Consider the following 18,854-nt stretch of genomic DNA (forward strand, 5'->3'; position numbering starts at 1 on the left):
TTGGCTCTACGCAGCACTAGAAAAATGTTTTATGCTATTCTTAGCGAGTAAGAGACTTGCATTGAAAATGAATGTTTCTGTCCATCCTTGATCACTTTAACAATGTGGTTGACTTTAAGATGTAATTTATTAATTTAACAATGTGGTTGACTTTAAAATGTAATTTAGTTATTAACAATCCTACAATGTTAAGTAATCTTGCATCTGCCAGTAGTATTTTAAAATTAGCATGTTCCATTGTTAACTATAAAATTATATTATCACATTTCTTCCTTTCCCAGGTGACGATGATTATGATTATTATTTTATGATGGCTTCCGGCGCTTCGTGGTCAGCACTTTAACGAACAGAACAGTTGAATTAATCCGAACAAAATTTAACGAACAGAACAGTTGAATTTAATGTAAGCAGTGCACGCTTCGGCTCGCAGGGAAATAATCAGAGTGGAGAAAATTTCAATGGGAACTCGGATGAACATCGAAAATGTTCCGTACGAGTACGATTCGGAAGGTCCGAAGGTTAGGGGGAGGTCGAATTCCATGCCAGGGTATCGTGCAGAAAAGAAAATTTTCCATGTCAGGCCTTCGTTGTCTAAATCGCAGAGCCTCGCCTGGAAGGACATGTTCGAGGGAGCCACCAAAATGAGATACGAAATCGAGCAGCAACACAGAGATCACAGCAACGATGAGCCCCCGCAGGTCGAGGGTTCGAATTCCACCATAACAACCCCGCGGACAACCTTAGATTCAGAAAAAAATGCCTTCGTAACTCAAAACCCTGAGCTTCGACAGGCCCTGTACACTGCCATGGCGCATGGAGGTCTCATTTTCCTGATAGCCAGCGTTTACGGCTTTTCGAAGCTGCTCGAAGAGTACTGGACGCCAATTCAGTGGGCAATTCTGTGCTCCATGCCGCTGCGTGAAATTCATGGCGCGCTAGTGGATTTCTGGAGCCAGCCGTTAAAGCTCGGGCTGTTTGAAACCCTCTTGGCGCTTCCTGTCGCCGTGTACAGCGCCATGGTTAGCACATTTAACGATATCACGCATGCCGTGGCGAGGAAACGGCTCGACAAGCCCGAGAAGGATTTGTGTGCCGTTAATTGTGATCAGCAGGTGGGGTTTTCGAAATTGCTGAGGTGGATGCTTTCATTTGCGGTATTTGTTTTAACTTACGAGCGCCTGGGGGTGGCGACGTGGCCGATCTTTATGCTTGCCGGATTCATACTGCACGCTGCTCAGAAAACGGTAGGGTTTCCTGACGACTCGAACCCTGGCAAAAGGGGCGTAGCAACCACACTCAGGGCAATTTCGCAGATTCGGAGAAGCCGAAGCCGCCGGAAGATGGATTCCAGGCTGTCGATTTGGAGCCGAGCCAGCAGGTACATAATGCTCTGTGTCCTTAAACGCCTCCCTACTTTGATCGCCGTTTGGCTCATAAGCAGCATGATCATCGGTTTCTTTGCCGGAATTTTGTTCTTTTCGTATAAGATAGGGCTTGAAAGTAAAGATGCTGTTATTTCCGTCAAGGAACATATACAGAAGAGCAATTATGCAGAGCGCGTGGGGCTTAAGCAGTGGATCAATGATAATAATATTCCAGAATTAATGGATGCTTACACTGTTAAATTTTACGAGTCAGTCTCAAAGCAAATGGATGAAATTGCCAGGCAATATAATATGACAGATTTTGCAGATTCTTTCAAGCATTATTTGCTTGCAAAGAAGCCAGCTCATGATAATTTTACAATTGCTTCTGTCCCGTCCATAACCGCAAATCCTTTCACTCTGAAGCTACAAAGCATTCGTATGAAGGCTCAAAACAGAGATTTCAGGGCAATATTTGCAGAATTTGAGGGCTTATTTAAGTTATTTAAGGATATTCAGATCTCTAGAGATGATTTGCTGCTGAAGACCAAGAACTTTACAGTGCAGAGCATGGATGTCATAAATCGTGTATTTGCCAGCAGTATTGTGCTATTCACAGGAGGCACGAATCTTGTGCTCTCTGTTGTGGTCTCAATTGCCTCTGGTGCTGCTGAAATTTTTTATTTCCTGTCCCAGTCAATGGTGTTTTTCTGGCTGCTTTATTATTTGATCACTTCGGAGTCTGGCGGTGTAATGGAACATGTATTGGACATGCTGCCTGTGTCCAAGACCACAAGAAGCAGGTGTGCTGAGGTTTTGCACCGTGCTGTGAGCAGTGTGCTGTTGGCCACTGCAAAAATGGCCTTCTTTCAAGCAGCTGTGACATGGCTTCTCTTCAGATTCTTTCAGATACATTTTCTGTACGTGTCTACTTTGCTTGCTTTTACCAGTGCTCTGTTGCCCATTTTTCCACCTTGGGTTTCTTCCTTACCAGCCGGTTTACAGATGGCAGTTGAGGGTCAGTATGTGCAGGGCATTGTTTTGACTATAATTCATCTATGGATTATGGATTATGGAGTGACTACAATACAGTGTGATGTGCCTGGACAAAATGCATATCTGACTGGTCTTAGTATAATTGGGGGCATGGCTATCTTTTCCCCTGCCTTGGAGGTACGATCGTTTTATCTTTTCCATTTCAATTTCTTTGTGTCCTAAGATTTAAGACGAATTCTAACAGAGCAGCATTATTCATTTGTTTTTAAAAGTAGTAAATTAGCTGATTAATTAAGATATTCATACTAACATATACTTTTTAAACTTCCATAAATCTATAAATGCTATTCTCAATATTTTTATATATGCTAAAATAAATTAAAAAATATATTTTTTAAACTTATATAAACTTATAAATGCCTCTCAATATTTTTATATGCATTAAAAAAAATAAAAAATATATTTTTTAATATCTAGATTCTTTCATCAACTACAAATTATGCCATGTAGCATTTTGAGTAGTACCTTCCCACGGCCAAAGAAAACCTTGTCTTTGTATATACTTAGCTAATTGATTATTCATTTATTTTTAAAAGCTAAGTATATATAAAGACAAGGTTTTCTTTTGGCTATGGGAAGGTACTACTCAAAATGTTATGGCATATTTTGAAGTCAAAGAAAGAATCTAGATATTAAAAAAAAAAAAAATTTAACTTTTTTATGCATATAAAAATATTAGAAGTGGTATTTATTGGTTTATGTAAGTTTAAAAATATATATATTTTTAATTTTTTTATACATATAAAAATATTGAAAATGACATTTATAGGTTAATGAAAGTTTAAATAGTATATGTTTTTTTTTTATCAATAATTTTGTAGTATATTGATTCAGAAAAAGATATACAATCATCCAAGGCCACGCTAAATATATAAATATCTTAAAATTAAATAGTATATGTTAGTATGAATATCTTAAATATATTTATTTTAAAATGTTCAATAAATTATTTTATTTAGTATATGGATATATAAATTTTAATTTTATATATTTTTTATTTTGAAAAGTGTAGTAAATATAATATTTACTTTCTAGTGGTAAACTAAGGCAATTTTTTATTCATTTGTTTTAAAAATAGTAAATTGATTATTTTTTTATTCAATTAGTTCACTAATATAAATACAAGGGTTTCTTTTGGGTGGGGGAAGGTACTACTCAAAATGTTATGGTATATTTTGTTGTAAGGAAAGAATTTGGATATAATATGAATATATAAATATTTAATTTTACATTTTTTTTTATTTTGAAAAATGTAGTAAATATATTATTTAGTTTCTAGTAATAAACTAAGGCAATTTTTTATTCATTTGTTTTAAAAATATTAAATTGATTAATTTATTATTCAAATTAGTTCACTTGTATAAATACAAAGGTTTCTTTTGGGTGGGGGAAGGTACTACTGGAAATGTTATGGTATATTTTGTGGTAAGGAAAGAATTTGTATATAAAAAAATTGAGAGTGACATTTATAGGTTTGTGTAAGTTTAAATAGTTTATATCAGTATTAATATCTTAAATAAATATAAAAAATGTTTAATAAATTATATTATATAAATATTTTGATATACAAAATTTATTTTTACATATAAATTTTAATTTTATATTTATTTTTATTTTGAAATTGTTGTAAATATTATTTATTTTTATTGATTTTATTTTATAGTTTTAATTTTATGAGAGGAAACTCTTTGATACTATTGTAGAATGATGTTATTAATTATTCATCATAATTAAATAATTTATTCAATTTAAAAATAAATATTTAATAATTTTAAGTTGGAAATTATTAAATAATATTATTTTAGAAAATAAATTATTAAGGATGAGGGTATTTAGTTAGGATTTGTCTTGTAACTACCAAAATGAAATGGTAGGGGAAGGGGTCCAATTAACATTTGTGTTCTAATAACTACTCATTGGATTTTGCTAATTAAAAGTCCACTAAAAAAATATCTAGTGGGCTAATAGCTGCCCACTATAGTTGGAAAAAAGTTGGTAATTAGACCAATTGTGCAACTTTATTGGTACCAATAGCGTATGCTTGCTAGGGAATTTGTGCATAAGTATTGGATCAATTGTGCAAATTTTGAAGTGGTCAAATCGATTGGATAATGGGACAATAGGAATATGTATCAGACATCAACTCAAAATGACCACTTTTTGACCTTTGTGCGCACAATGAATCCCACCGCCTTTGTTGTAACTATCCAAAAGACAAAACAATAGCTATAAGAAATTAAGTCGCAAACAAAGAAAATCAAAAGAATCGTCAAAATTCAATATACCATTCAAGAGCTTAAGATGCAAGAAGTTAGCTAGAACGACTACTAAGGTACCCTTCCCCTACTATAAACATTTATGCTCATCAATTCATTGTGATGCTTGCTTTATGTTGATTGTTGAGGACCAATACTATTTATAAAATAACTTGAAGAGATTGTTAAATCAAGGTTCTATTTCCCCTAGGTTGATCCCCTTGATTGGACCAACTTTCTAGTTCTAGAAATAATTAAAGATGATACTTTTCAATTAATGCAAATGTCCTAAAGGACTTCACTGCAAATCGGATTCCTTTTTGTGCTTGAAATTAAAAGATTCCTACAATGAATAATCTTTGAATGTGAATGATTTTAAGATATTAAATGCTTTTAATACCAATACATAGCAATACATATGTGAAAGGTGTATCAAGTTGACTAATGATAAGATCAAAATGTGTGTCATGGGGATACGATTAACTCAAGACAACAAAATGTTAATCTTGATGTGGCCAACAAATGAGAGACATGAGATGTAATATTGAGTGTAATAGAAATATGTGGGGATATGGATAAGATAAGGTCAAATGTGTGGGAAAGAATATAAACAAGGACAAATAACAAATAAAAATGAACACAATTTTACACAAAATGTATGTCATTTATTAATTAATATTTGCAAGAATGCTTATAGAACTGGAAGCATCTAATCCCCATTGCTGTAAAAATGCAAAAAATTGCACAAAAAAATCATCGTGTTTTGCACATCTAGAAAAATTTTAAATTTTTTTTCCAGAGCCATTTTATGTGGAGATTAGCCTATTCTTATAGAACCAACTTATGCCAACTACTTTATATGTAATACATAAAAATAGACATAAGTAAAGAAAGAAAGTAAATTGAAAAACAAATCTAATTTTACACAAAAATACATCATTTGTTCATATATAATTTTATTATATCATTCTATCAAAATGTATCCAAATCATCAATGGACTCTTGATTTGTAGATACCAAGTCTTCGTGAGTATAAGGTCTCACCATTATAAGAAATGAGACTAAAATTGAGTCTTAAATGATTTTGGTAGAATGAATACCCCTCAGCCTTAACTCTTAACCATGCCAGCTATTAATCTCCACACAAAATGGCTTTGAAAAAAAACTCCAAGATCTGCAGAACATTTTTTTGTCCCATTTTTTGTGATTTTATGCATTATGAAAACTTAGATACTAAAAATTTCATAGAAATTCATTATGTTTTACGAATTTTAGAAACTATAAGAAATACTGTTTTATGTAGAGATTTACCTGTCCCTTAACTATTCTATTTTTTTAAATATAAAATCTTATATTAAGGAGATATCAAATCTTAATAGATGCCAATGTCGCCATTAACCATTATATTTAGGTGGAGACCCAACGAACAGACCCACAAACACTTGAGCCTTTCAGCTTTAAACTTTCTGCTATCATTTCTGCCTGTCTTAGCCGCTGGTCATCGAGGGACCGAATAGACTACGCGTTGGGAATGAAAGTTCCATGTCGTTTATCGCTTGTCGATGGCAGATTTTAATGGGTCCCTTTCGTTATTTCGATGACCTTTTCTTTATTTCAACAGTAGATTGGATTCGTTGTCCTCAATAAATGCCTCCTATCCACTTCATCTAAATCTGGATATTTTGCAGAGAATTGTGAGTTCATTTTGCGCTACTTTTAGACATTCTGACAGGAAATTTGCGCTACTTTTAGGCGTTTCTTTAGCGAACGCCTTTTGGAATTACTTCCAGACGATGATTACAATAATTTTTATTTTTAATCATTGTTTTCGGAACGTCGTGATCAGTACTCTTACGAAAAGTCGTCATAATAATCCAAACTAAATTTAAGCGACAGGAAATTGAATGAAATGTAAGCAGTGCACTCGCCGTGTCACAGGGGAAAAATCTGTGGAGAGGATTTCGTTGTTGACGGACATGGAAATTGTCCCGTACGTCACCAGTTCGAAACATCCGAAGGCCAGGGGAAGATCAACTTCAATGCCATCTAACTGTAAGGAAGAGATAAAAACCCATCACAAGCCATCGCTGTCAAATCTAGAGTCTCTTCCCTGGAAGGACATGTTCGAGGGAGCCGCTAACATGAGCAACGAAAAGGAGCAACAACACAGAGGTACCAGCGACAATGCCCTACCGGAAGTCGGCGATTCGTATCCCACTAAAACAACTCCTAAAACTTCAGATTCAGACAACAATGCCTTCGGAAGTCAAAACCCGGAGCTCCGGCTGGCCCTGTACATTGCCATGGCGCATGGGGGACTCATTTTTTTGCTAGCGGCCATTTACGGTGTTACGAAGCTTCTGGAAGAATACTGGACGCCAATTCAGTGGGCGATTCTGTGCTCCATGCCACTGCGTGAAATTCAAGGTGCGCTGGTGGATTTCTGGACACAGCCTTTACAACTTGGTCTGTTTGAAACCCTCTTGGCCCTCCCAGTCGCCGTGTACGATGCCATGGCCGGCACATTTAATGATCTGAGTCACGCCGTGGTGAGAAAGAAGCTCAAGTCTGAGGAAGATTCGAATACCAAGTTTTCGAAATTGCTGAGATGGATGCTTTCATTTGCTATTTTTGTTCTAACGTACGAGCGGCTGGGGGTTGCGGCGTGGCCCATTTTTTTGCTTGCGGGCTTCATTCTGCACGCGGCTCAGAAAACGGTAGAGTTTACGGACGATTCGAACGCTGGCAAAATGGGCGTGGCGACCACTCTCAAGGTGATTTCGCAGGTTCGGAGAGGCAGAAGCCTGCGGAAGAGGGGTTCTCGGCTGCCGATTTGGAGCCGAGCTAGTAGGTACGTAACACACCGTGTACTTAAACGCCTCTCTACTTTGATCGCTGTTTGGCTCATAAGCATCATGATCATCGGCTTTGTCGCCGGAATTCTGTTTTTTTCGTATAAGATCGGCCTTGAGGGTAAAGATGCTGTTATTTCCCTTAAAGAACATGTACAGAAGAGTAATTATGCAGAGCGCGTGGGGCTAAAACAGTGGATTATTGATAATAATATTCCGGAATTAATGGACACTTACACTGTAAAATTTTATGAGACGGTCTCACTGCAAATGGATGCAATTGCTAGGCAATATAATATGACAGATTTTGCGGATTCTTTTAAGCAATATTTGCTTACTCCTAAGCCGGCCCATGATAATTTTTCGCTTTCTTCTGTCCCGGCCGTACCCTCCCATCCCTTCACTCTGAAGCTCCAAAGCATTCGTATCAAGGCTCAAAACAGAGATTTCACGGCAATTTATACAGAACTGGAGGCCTTATTTAAGGATATTCAGATATCTAGGGATGATCTGGTCGTGAAGGCAAAGAACTTTGCACTGCAGAGCATGGATGTCATAAAGCATGTTTTTGCCAGCAGCACTGTCCTATTCACAGGAGGTACAAACTTTGTACTGTCTGTTGTTGTCTCAATTGCCTCTGGTGCTGCTGGCATTTTGAATTTCCTGTCTCAGTCAATGGTGTTTTTCTCGCTGCTTTATTATTTGATTACTTCGGAGTCTGGCGGTGTGATGGAACATGTATTGGGTATGCTGCCTGTGTCTAAGACGACAAGAAGCAGGTGTGCCACTGTTCTGAACCATGCTGTGAGCAGTGTGCTATTGGCCACTGCAAAAATGGCCTTCTTTCAAGCAGCAGTGACATGGCTTCTCTTCCGATTCTTTCAGATACATTTTGTGTACATGTCTACTTTGCTTGCTTTTACCAGTGCTCTGTTGCCTATATTTCCACCTTGGGTGTCTTCGTTGCCAGCTGGTTTACAGATGGCTGTAGAGGGTCAGTATCTCCAGGGCGTTGTTTTGACTATAATTCATATTTGGATTATGGATTACGGAGTGGCTGCGATCCAATGTGACGTGCCGGGACAAAATGTGTATCTGACTGGTCTTAGTATAATTGGGGGCATGGCTATCTTTTCATCTGCCTTAGAGGTAAGATTGTTATATCTTTTCAGTTCAATTTTGTTTTCTGTTTATAGAATCCAGGACGAGTTTCATCCGACATTATTCATTTCTTTTTGAAAAGTTTCACTTTTATAAATTATAAGTGTGTATTAGCATAATTTGCTATACACAGAGGGTGGATGTTTTCAATTGTTTGTACATATAGACTGAGATTTGAATTTTGGCTAATTAACTGCTTAAGCTAGCTCAATCCTGTATAAACACAATTTTTGCCAATAGACATTACTCCAAATATTTACGCATCATCATAATTCTTCTGTCTCATAGTCAAGCAAAGCAAATAGGTGAAAAAACGTTGAGGACCATAATTTTTGATCTAGGATAACAAAATATGAAGTTCATATCAAATTTGTGTCTTTCAGTAACTAGTGGTACCCTTCTTGTTGGCATAGATATCTGTATTCTATTCCTTTATAAAGTATAATGAAAGGATTATATATATTGTGGGCAACTGTCAAATATATACAGGGACAGGTAGATGTTGCAAGACAGTTCATGGTGTGGGAAGGCAGATATTTTTTTGAATGTTTCACAGCTATTGTTTGAGTTTATTTAGACATTTACCTGGGGAGGGTAGATTGATAATAATCGCTTCGGCATTCTTCCCCAGCCCTGTTTTACGTTGATCTCTTTTAAAATTCCACTTCCCTCTTTTAGAACCATTCCAGATTCAGGTAAACCTTAGTAAGCTAAGTCATTAGGTTCCGGAATGGCAACGGGAGTGTCCTGGCCACTCCCAGGCGCTCCCAAATGTTCTTGCAGGCAGAAAACAATGAAAACGCCCAAAAAAGATTCAAAAAATGATGTTTTGATACTAAAATATAAAAATGCAAAACCTAAAAAGCACCCTTATGTTTGTTGTTGGACAATCACAACTCTATTTCACACAAACTCATTCTTCTTATGCTATTTTTAAGAAAAACAATCACAAACTACCTAATTTTGCCATTAAGTGATAATATTGTGAAAACGGTGTGTACCATGAAGGTTTGTGTGGTTTCAAAGGCCTTAATTTGTGCTTTGTGGTAGGGTCTCTGCCCTGTGATCCTGCTGGGGTTGTTGCCGCTTGATGCCCAGGAGGGGCAGTGCCCCTCAATCCCATTTGGGTCTCCACTCCTAGCCCCTACTAATTATTGGGATCTCTTGTCACATAAGAAACTTGATTACAATGAGGGGGTCTAGGAGTGGAGACCAAAACTAACAACTTCGACAATTATATTTAGAAATTATTATTATCACAATATCATTGATCAATGATGAAGTATCATACTATCAAAGATTCTTTTTTTTATCAGTAATTATGAGTATATTTTATTAATATAAAAGTAGTTTAATACATAAAGGATATCAAAATCAGGGATTAACCCCTGTATCAGTCTCTGAACAAGAAAAAACTACTAACATCAATACCACCCGAACCACAAGACACCTTACCACTAGCCATACTACACATGAAATTAACACCTTGCCTGCCTACAAACCATTATCCAGCCACCACCAAAATGTGGCTTTACAGCCACAGTTACATTGTACCAAATTTAAACAAAAAACAGGCCCAACAACCATCCACCACATTGCGAAATAGAAACTAAAATAAAGTTGCATTTTTTTCTTCTTTTTACCCGGTCCAGTGATCCAAAAATCTTCAAGAATATATTTTGTTTTCTTCTTTGCATCCTTCTGCTTTGCCTCTTGTGCCAACTGCAGCTCCACTTCCTTCTCACAGACAAAGTCTTTCAAAACCTCCCTGCCCACACCCACCTCCTCCATCCGAGCATCACGATCAGCACCATCGTTTTAAAGGATGAAGAGACTGAACTCGGCATTGATTCCATCCTGCATTATGCCTTCTCCAAATTGCCGCAGTGGTCCTTTACCCACTTCCCCTCTTGCCATGGTAAAGGTCATCCCATAGAGAATGATCAAGGACACATGCTCGCGCCACCCACATCACCTCCTCCTTTGAGCCAAAAATCAACCCCCACGCAACTACCCTGGAGATAATGTTGGCGTTCATTTTGTAACGAAACTTCGATTGCAAGTACTCCTTACCAAGCAACACTTCCAGAATCTGCAGGAAAATGGGGTCATCAAATTTAAATATAACACCAAGCCTTTTCTCAGAATTCTTGCCAAAAAAGGCAAGTTGTTGTTTAATGGAATGAAGCGAAAAAGTTGCCTCCATGCTTGTTAGCTGTTGCTCTCCCAATCACCCCCTATCACAATCTCAATTGCTTCCTTTGCACACCTCAACATGGGAAATACAAAACGGCTGCCCACCCTTGCACTTAAAATGCACCACCTCACCCACTTGTCAAATCTGCATTTAATGATCATTAAGTCTTTCTCCTTCGGCAGCGTACAAATCACACATCGGCCAACAATGCACCTCAATAATCCTCCCACACGCCTTCTTACCCACCTCATGCAATGATGTAGTCGATTTGGAAAGTACATCGGCCAGATCATTGCCTTCTCTTAATACATGAGAGATTTGAAAGGAATGGAAAGTTTCTAATTCCATTTTAATTAATTGGATGTATTTGTTAATTATTTGTGAGTCGCCCTCCAAATGCAAATAAGGAATTGATAGACATCGCGCCATCCTCACCCCCCACAATGCTGCCTGCACCTCTGCTTCATTGTCTATGCCGTTACCAATCCCCTAGCCCCAATAGCCAGGATATCACCTTTCCAGTCCAGAGCAACAAATCCAGCCCCAAAAGGCCCCGGATTACACCTTGATGCCCGTCGAAATTCATCTTCACCAGACCTTCCTCTAGCTTCTGCCATACAACTCCTACCCTTATTTCCCCTTTCTCCAACTTCTTTTCCGGATCCACCTGGGAAAGCGTATTAACAGGCCCAAAGATTGAAATGTTACTATTATTATAAAATATAATATTTAGATGAGATATCAAATGTATTTGCCATTTTGTATATATATACAGCTGTACCCAAGGAAAAAAAAACTGTCATACCAGTATAACAGAACCCCATACCCGTACCAGAACCAGCCACTTATTTCGTAAGGATAGACATTGATCTTTGCATAGAGTCCAGTCAACTTATTAACATAGGTTGGTCTTATTTGAATGAACTTAAACAAGTGAGAACCGATAGCCTAGAAGCTTGCAAGTTTTGCACATAACATTGGTCGTTTAGAAAAAAATTATTTTTTGTTTTTTAATTATAGTTTAGGTTAATAGGTAGCATTATGCTGAAACAGAAGCATCCAAAAGACATAACTGCAGCCATTTAACAAATTTCAAACCTAGACACAGCTAGCTGAGACTGTGCTAAAGAAACAGCTAGAAACAGAGAATCAACATACTAAGAAGAGCAAGGATATACGCTCTAAGCATGGGTACAATATCTACAAGGAGCACAAGAACATGGACAATTACAGGAAAGAGCCTCATTCCTGTGTAACATACAAACCAAAAAACAAAGACTTAAAAGTATGCTTACAAAAAAATATTTGTCTTGAGCTGGATCAAAGACAAGTGATGTAAAAGCATAGCCAAGTTTCAATAATTGTGAACGCATCATTTCTTAAATTAGAGTTATTCATCACAGTCTTCATGTAGTGGATGTTGATTGAAAATTTATCAGATTTGATTATAGAAGAATTCTGAAATGCCATGTGTTCTGTAATGTCCCCTTTTTGTAATGCCCTAGTTTTTACCCTAAATCACAATTTCCAAGTAAAATAATAAATTGAGTAGAGTGAGTGACATCATATACCTGGCTGAGATCCTGCAAACATGTTAGGAAATCTTTGAAACATAATCCATAAAATAGATATTAGAAACATTATTTAAAGTCAAAAGCATATATCTTTCCTAGTAGGGTTAGGAACATTAACTTAATCATAAGATATATCTAATTTATTGATGGAATCCAACCATAGGAGAGTTAGGATAAGGAGGCATATTAGGGTGCCTTAAATGGCCCTCTACCCTAGGCCCAAGAGCGGATATACTATCCTTCTTGGCCATCATGTGGCCCTTTGCCATCCATATGAGGGGGTGTACCTAGTGAGGAATCCCATAGCTGTTCCCCTCTTCTTGTCACCCTTATTCTCCTCCCTATGATTGGAGATCCTTAATCTAATGGTCAACCATAGCAGAGGCTTGGGGGGACTATAGTAGGGTGTCCGGAACATCCTTCCCTTCTAAGCCCAAGGGTGGGGCACTCCTTACACCCCCTTGGTCTCATGGGACTATCCGTCACCACCATGAGGTGGCATGCTTAGAAGAGGACCTCATAACTGTTTCCCCTCCTTGTATTCCCTTATCATCCCTATCATGGTTGATTGCAGCATTTAAACAAATATGTAAAGAATTGCCTATATTCTATATATAAAAGATCATATAATAATATCATAATCCTAGATTGCATACACATTGCTCATAAGTAAGTAATTATAAATAAGATTCATCATGCTGTCTACCATAAGAATTATTACTTAATACCAAATCACAGTTATAATTATTAATTCTCTGTATGCCTGAATCTGGTTATATATATCAGATCTGGTCCTCCTTAAATAATCTTCTTGGATGCTGGAATGGTTATTCATATCTTCCCATTGGTGGTGAGAATTCATGACTCCTTACTCAGTTACAACTGCTTGTAGGAGAGGCGACTTCTCCCTCTTTGACCGTTGCTTTTCATAATTAAGTTAATTAACCACTGACTTTAATCGCTTTGCTTAATTCATTGAATCGTTTCTTAGCATTAATTCAAGTCGCCTCTTAGCAATTAACGAATTGTTTATTGCTGTTTTAGTGAATTGATGTCCATAGGAGAGGAGGGATGATCAAGCATTATTTAATATATAATAACCTATATTAAGACAGCCTGCTGTAGAACACGACTGTGGCTATCATCGTGACTATTGCTGGAGGAGAGGGGAAATTGTGAAATCTTACTTGCTGTAAGACAATTTCCAGATTGTAATTAAGATTCTTTCACTGCTTCGGTCTAGTATCATGGTCTTTTTTGTGAGGAGGGTTGACCACTGAATCTGGAGGTCTGTGAATTGATTGTCCAAGCAGCGAATTGATTATCAAATCTCTGATAATGTCTTATCCATTGTGATCATTCTAGTCCATTTGTGTATAAAGAGAGGTAGCTGAGGAAGCCTGCTTTTCAGGCAAATGTCTAGATGCTAGAAATGATGTCTTGTACATTGATGGAGTTTACTTAATAATTTAATTCGCATGATCATCCCAATGCCTGCAATAGGTGTGGCCCATTATCAGGAGGGCCATGAGAACATGTATGGCACTGATTAGATTGCTAGCCGTTATCATGCAAAGATGAGAAGTGGTAAGCTCTCATTTAAGAACATCTGGTGGAGATGATGCGACCCTGCAAGCATTGGGGATTACAAAAGCGAAATTTGAGTGCTTATAATGGGGGCAAATCAAAAAAACTTTAAAAATGCTTCTTGTAGTAATTGCAAGTGAAACCAGTGTCAGAATTCCTGTAATTGACCAGTAAAGAAGCATACCTTCAATGACATAAACAAGGTTAATATGCAAGGCTGCAATAAAGATGGGAGTATATATAGATATGTAAGACCATATGCAATGAGAGATGATCTACCATGGCACTTTGAAGGCAAATATACAGGAGATCGATTGCAGTGGCTTTAAATACCATCATTACAATAATTAAATTCTCTTAAAAGTTATGTTTAAAGCTGGGTTACTCCTTCCACACGCCAGCTGAAACAAGGAGATCATCGGATGAGGATTATGCCAAATTCTCCTTGTTAATACACTGCCAGAGGAAAATCCATAGGTTTTTGCAAACACCCTGTTATGTTTAATAGCAATTTATGGATATACCTGTGGTATGTACAGGTGGAAGCCACTATGTGCTGGCATAATATATGAGAAGAATGGACATGAATGCTATATAACTCAAAATGATGTAACATTAAATGGCTGAGTTACCAAGTGCTCCAGCTTTTGCACATGGTAGGTACCTTGCGTATTTGGTCCTTCATGACCACTTGAAGTTAGCCTTTCCTTGTCCAACCACTTGAACATTGGCAATTTGAAATTTGAAACAGTTTGTTGAAGATAATGAAGATTTGCCTATAGTTGTCTCTGGAATTTTGGCAATTTCAGCTGATACATAACAAATTCCTGTAGATTCTCAATCCTGTAATTTTCAGGTTGACTGAAGTAGGCCTTCAGTTGTAACAGCAGCAGTTACCTCTATTAGGGCTTGTATAGTTTTAAGACAATAACTAGGAAAAGTTGGAAGAACCATAGTGGTTGAAAACTAGGTTATAGAGTGTTTCTCTGAGTTTCCAGTTTAGACAGACATGGTGACAGAAAAATCTTGACTAAATTACCATAAATGATAATTTACACAAAATGTACAAAATAAAATAATAAATACAGAATTGAGAACACATTACAAAATTGATAATTGATCACTGATAAGTTATAGCCATAGTTGCCAAGAAACTCCATTATAGGAACATGGACCACGTACTCGTCCACATACCCACAAATTCTGGTGATCATATTTACATATAAAGCGGCTGTCTCCTTTCATTCACTCACGTATCCTTATCTGGTTGGTGTCCCTATCCCCAAACCAATACTGGTACCCCTGTGTCTCCTGTTCACCATGGTTATAACAATTAAACAGTGCTAATTGTCAAATCATAAATGTTATCATTCAAATACTGTAGTAGCCGAGTATCAGAATCCATTGCTAATGAGCAAAAAGTTAAAAGTACCAACTAGATACTACGAGTGACAAGATCCAACATGGTGAGATAGAAATGATGAGACAGCAAAAGTTATTGCAGTCAACCAGATCCATTCATAATTCCTGAATCATTTATTGATGGCTTGTATATTGCTCTTAAGTTTGTAAAAAACTGCCAAGATTAAGGCCCACCTGGGTAGAGGATAACTGATAAACTATCACTTTGTCAGATACATGGCACAAGGTGGAAGTGAAAGATTAATTTCTATCATAATTCACACTGTTAAAACCAAATAACAGTTAATGGACTGCTGACAGCATACTGTTGAGCTTAGAAAATCAAAAGAACGGATGAGCAGCACCGATTCACTGTCTGTTCACAGGCTCCTGCATGGGGTGTCAGGATGTCACAGGGCTGTCAAGGACATAACCAGGAGACATCCCCCATGGTGAGGGGTGTCGTCAAGATCTGTAGAAAAAAGAGGACGGGGTAGGGATGTTCTGTCTGCATCTCCCCACCCAGGTATCCAGAACAGCATGAAAACACTGGGGATGTAGGTAACATTGTTTATACTACATTGTATGTCTGGTGACGGAAACATTAAAAACACATGATGAAAACTTGTTAAGATGTTAGACTTTGCCATCTAGAAAACTGCAGTCTCATCTGTTTCTTGATAGATTCATTTTTAATGCTTAAGGCCAATTATCGTGGACATTTTTAAAGATCTATGGCACATGTGAACTGGACACGTCCTAAGATAAATATACATTACAATCACTAGCTGCCTCACATATAAACTTTTAATAAGAATTAAACTGCCAAGATACTTACTTTGCTACTGCTGTGTACGGCATTTTCTTACAGAACAACTTAAAAACACAGCCACTTTAGAATTTGGTGTATGGTGTTTTCCTCCCTGTAAATGTTCAAATCCGATTGCACATATTTGGTATCTTATTATCTTTATGGAAACTAAAAAATTATATAGCCAGAGAGATGCTCCAAGGGAAACTGTTAGCTGATATGAGGAAGGTTTTCTAGATGTGCTTTAGTGTTTTTATGTTGGTTGGTGATATATATTAATTTGGCTTCTTGATATTATGTCATTGGTTATTCATCATGATTAATTGTGATTGCATTTTGACTTGAAATATGATTCTGGAATCCTCTGACCATATTGTAGGCTTCATTTTGGTTCTATATATTTTAATGTCTTCTTTATTTCCATATGCAGGGTGCAATAATGGGTCCATTGATCCTTACATTCATAATGGCATTGAAAAATTTGTATAGTGAATTTGTGCTCGCTGCGGCAAAGGAGATGAACAACTAGTCATGCCAGAAAAAATCATTCATTCTGTATTATTTTATTTATTCTTTGATTAATATTGTAAGCATAAATACCCAGCAATGCAGCGTACTTGATATTAGTCTAGTTTAGATTTCATCCATGATAATCGTATCCCTGTTGTCGGAGCACCTTTATTGTTTATAACTCCCAATTGATTTTGGTCATTATAGCTACTTTAGCTAAAATATTGTTTTACAGTTATAGTTTTTGTGAGTGGTCCAGTGTAATTTGAATGGATTACAGTACATATTTTAGACGTAAGTCAAATCATCCAATGGCCCCTCTTTTATGAACAGCTTTTATATAAAAAAGAATTCAAGAGATCAAGATTCTTGTGGTCCAAAAAAACTAGAATGTTTTTTTGTCTCTGGTTGTCTCTGGTTGTCTCTGGTCAGCTAGTAGGACATGCTCTTGCATGGAAAAAATGCTGGCCTAACATTCCGGACTTTGTATTTTTAATTTTTTGGTTCTGTTATATGAACAATTATTTTAGTAGGGGCTTGATTTCCTAATTTTGGTCTAGCAGAAGCTAGTTGTCTAAAAAGAGTGCTTAAATTGGTGCTCCTGCTACGCATCTTTTTTATTATTTCAAAGGTGTTGAAATTTGGAATAGAATCCTGATTACACAATAAGCATTTGTTGCAAGCTAGTAAGATTGTATTGCATGCCTAAATTCAGTTTTTGGTACATATCTGTAGTAGTATTAGCCATATTTATATAACAGTTATGCCTAATAGTTTCTTGTTTCATGTGTAGAGGGATATACAATATTTCTTATGGCAAGCATATGGGTTTTAAGATTTGGTTAAAAAATTTGGGTCCCTTGAACCATCCATCTTCTTTTATTAATAAAGAAAAACAAAAAAACTTAATATTCTCATATAGAAACGATTTTATTAAAGTTTAAACAAAACAAAATCGTTGCACTATTACGTTGCATTGCAACGTAGAGTATTTATCTGTGTCCACACCAGTCTGGCTGCTTCTTGGCTTGCATATCATACTTTGACAACGACGTAAAAATTATCTTATTGTTTTTAGAAATTATCATAAAAGGGAAGTACTTCGTATGAGAATTGGCTCGTATGACAAGCCCTAACAGTGGGAAGTAGTGAAATAAAAAATTTCACCATCAGAATATGGATTGTTTTCTTCTATGCATCCAAAATAAAATAATATTTCTAGAAGCTTTAAGTAGAGGGGCATCTGTCTTTCAAAAGCATTTAGGATTTAACCTCGCCCCTATTACAGCAGTAGAGTCTCGAACTCTGCTCAGTACAAGAACCTCAAATGTTTAAAATGCATATAACGAATTTATCAAACTAAGAGTTGATAGAAAAAAGGAACAAGATTTCTTACGGAAGATGGGAATATTCAAATAATTAGAGACCAGGTGATAGAATTTAATAACACAGAGCAACAGGTCAAGCTAAGTATACAAGTTTTTGGATAATGGCAACAATAAAATAAGAAAATAACAAAACAAATTTAGTTATTATCTTTTAGTAAAAACAGTTTTGATTTTGTTTGTGAGGAAATTCTTAATTTCTGTGAAGGGATAAAATTAGCTTTTCCATATTTGGTGGTGGTTGTTATTTTGAAGATATTCTATATATATCTATCTACTATTCTGAATGCAAAGTTAATTGTAAAAATTAAGATATTGTATATATCTCTATTGTGTGGAAGATAAAGTTATTGCAAAAATTATAATTATAATCTGATAGCAGCAGCTGTTAAGTTTGTACTTATTTTCTCTAAGCAATAAGAATATCCATATTTTTGTTTTGTGGATGTTTCATTGGTATGTTGTCGAGGTTTTACCACGTAAATGTGTTTTGTCTGTTATTTGTTATTTCATTTTATTTTCTTTATTGCTTATTCACATCTAATTTGTGTTACAATATTTAGTATTTTGGGTTTATGCTTTCGCTTACACAATAGGTGGTATTAGAGCAATTATTTTTGTAGCGATTGTGTTAGGATTTGGTGTTTGATTTTGAAGCATCAAATGGTAAAGGTTTCAAATGTGAGATTTGAGGTGGAGAA

General features: G+C 36.4%; 1 protein-coding gene across 2 annotated transcripts; it reads left to right on the top strand.

Annotated features, from left to right (window-relative positions):
• Window positions 1-291: 291 nt before the first annotated feature.
• On the top strand, window positions 292-17,300 carry LOC131067303 (uncharacterized). 2 transcript variants are annotated; one of them, XM_058002266.2, is made up of 2 exons: window positions 292-2,537; window positions 16,689-17,300. In XM_058002266.2, the coding sequence occupies exons 1-2, from the start codon at window positions 459-461 to the stop codon at window positions 16,785-16,787; spliced, it is 2,178 nt and encodes a 725-aa protein (XP_057858249.1). In that variant the 5' UTR covers window positions 292-458; the 3' UTR covers window positions 16,788-17,300. The 2 variants fall into 2 exon arrangements, with proteins under 2 accessions (XP_057858249.1, XP_057858248.2); XM_058002265.2 differs by lacking the exon at window positions 292-2,537 and adding an exon at window positions 6,401-8,676.
• The last annotated feature ends 1,554 nt before the right edge of the window (window positions 17,301-18,854 follow it).

This window comes from Cryptomeria japonica, chromosome 6 (genome assembly GCF_030272615.1).
Source record: "Cryptomeria japonica chromosome 6, Sugi_1.0, whole genome shotgun sequence".
Lineage (NCBI taxonomy): Eukaryota > Viridiplantae > Streptophyta > Pinopsida > Cupressales > Cupressaceae > Cryptomeria > Cryptomeria japonica.

Coding starts and splice junctions, on each gene's coding strand:
- LOC131067303 (XM_058002265.2), top strand. CDS start 6,580: ATGAAATGTAAGCAGTGCACTCGCCGTGTCACAGGGGAAAAATCTGTG. Junction 8,677..16,688: donor TCTTTTCATCTGCCTTAGAG/GTAAGATTGTTA, acceptor TTCCATATGCAG/GGTGCAATAATGGGTCCATT.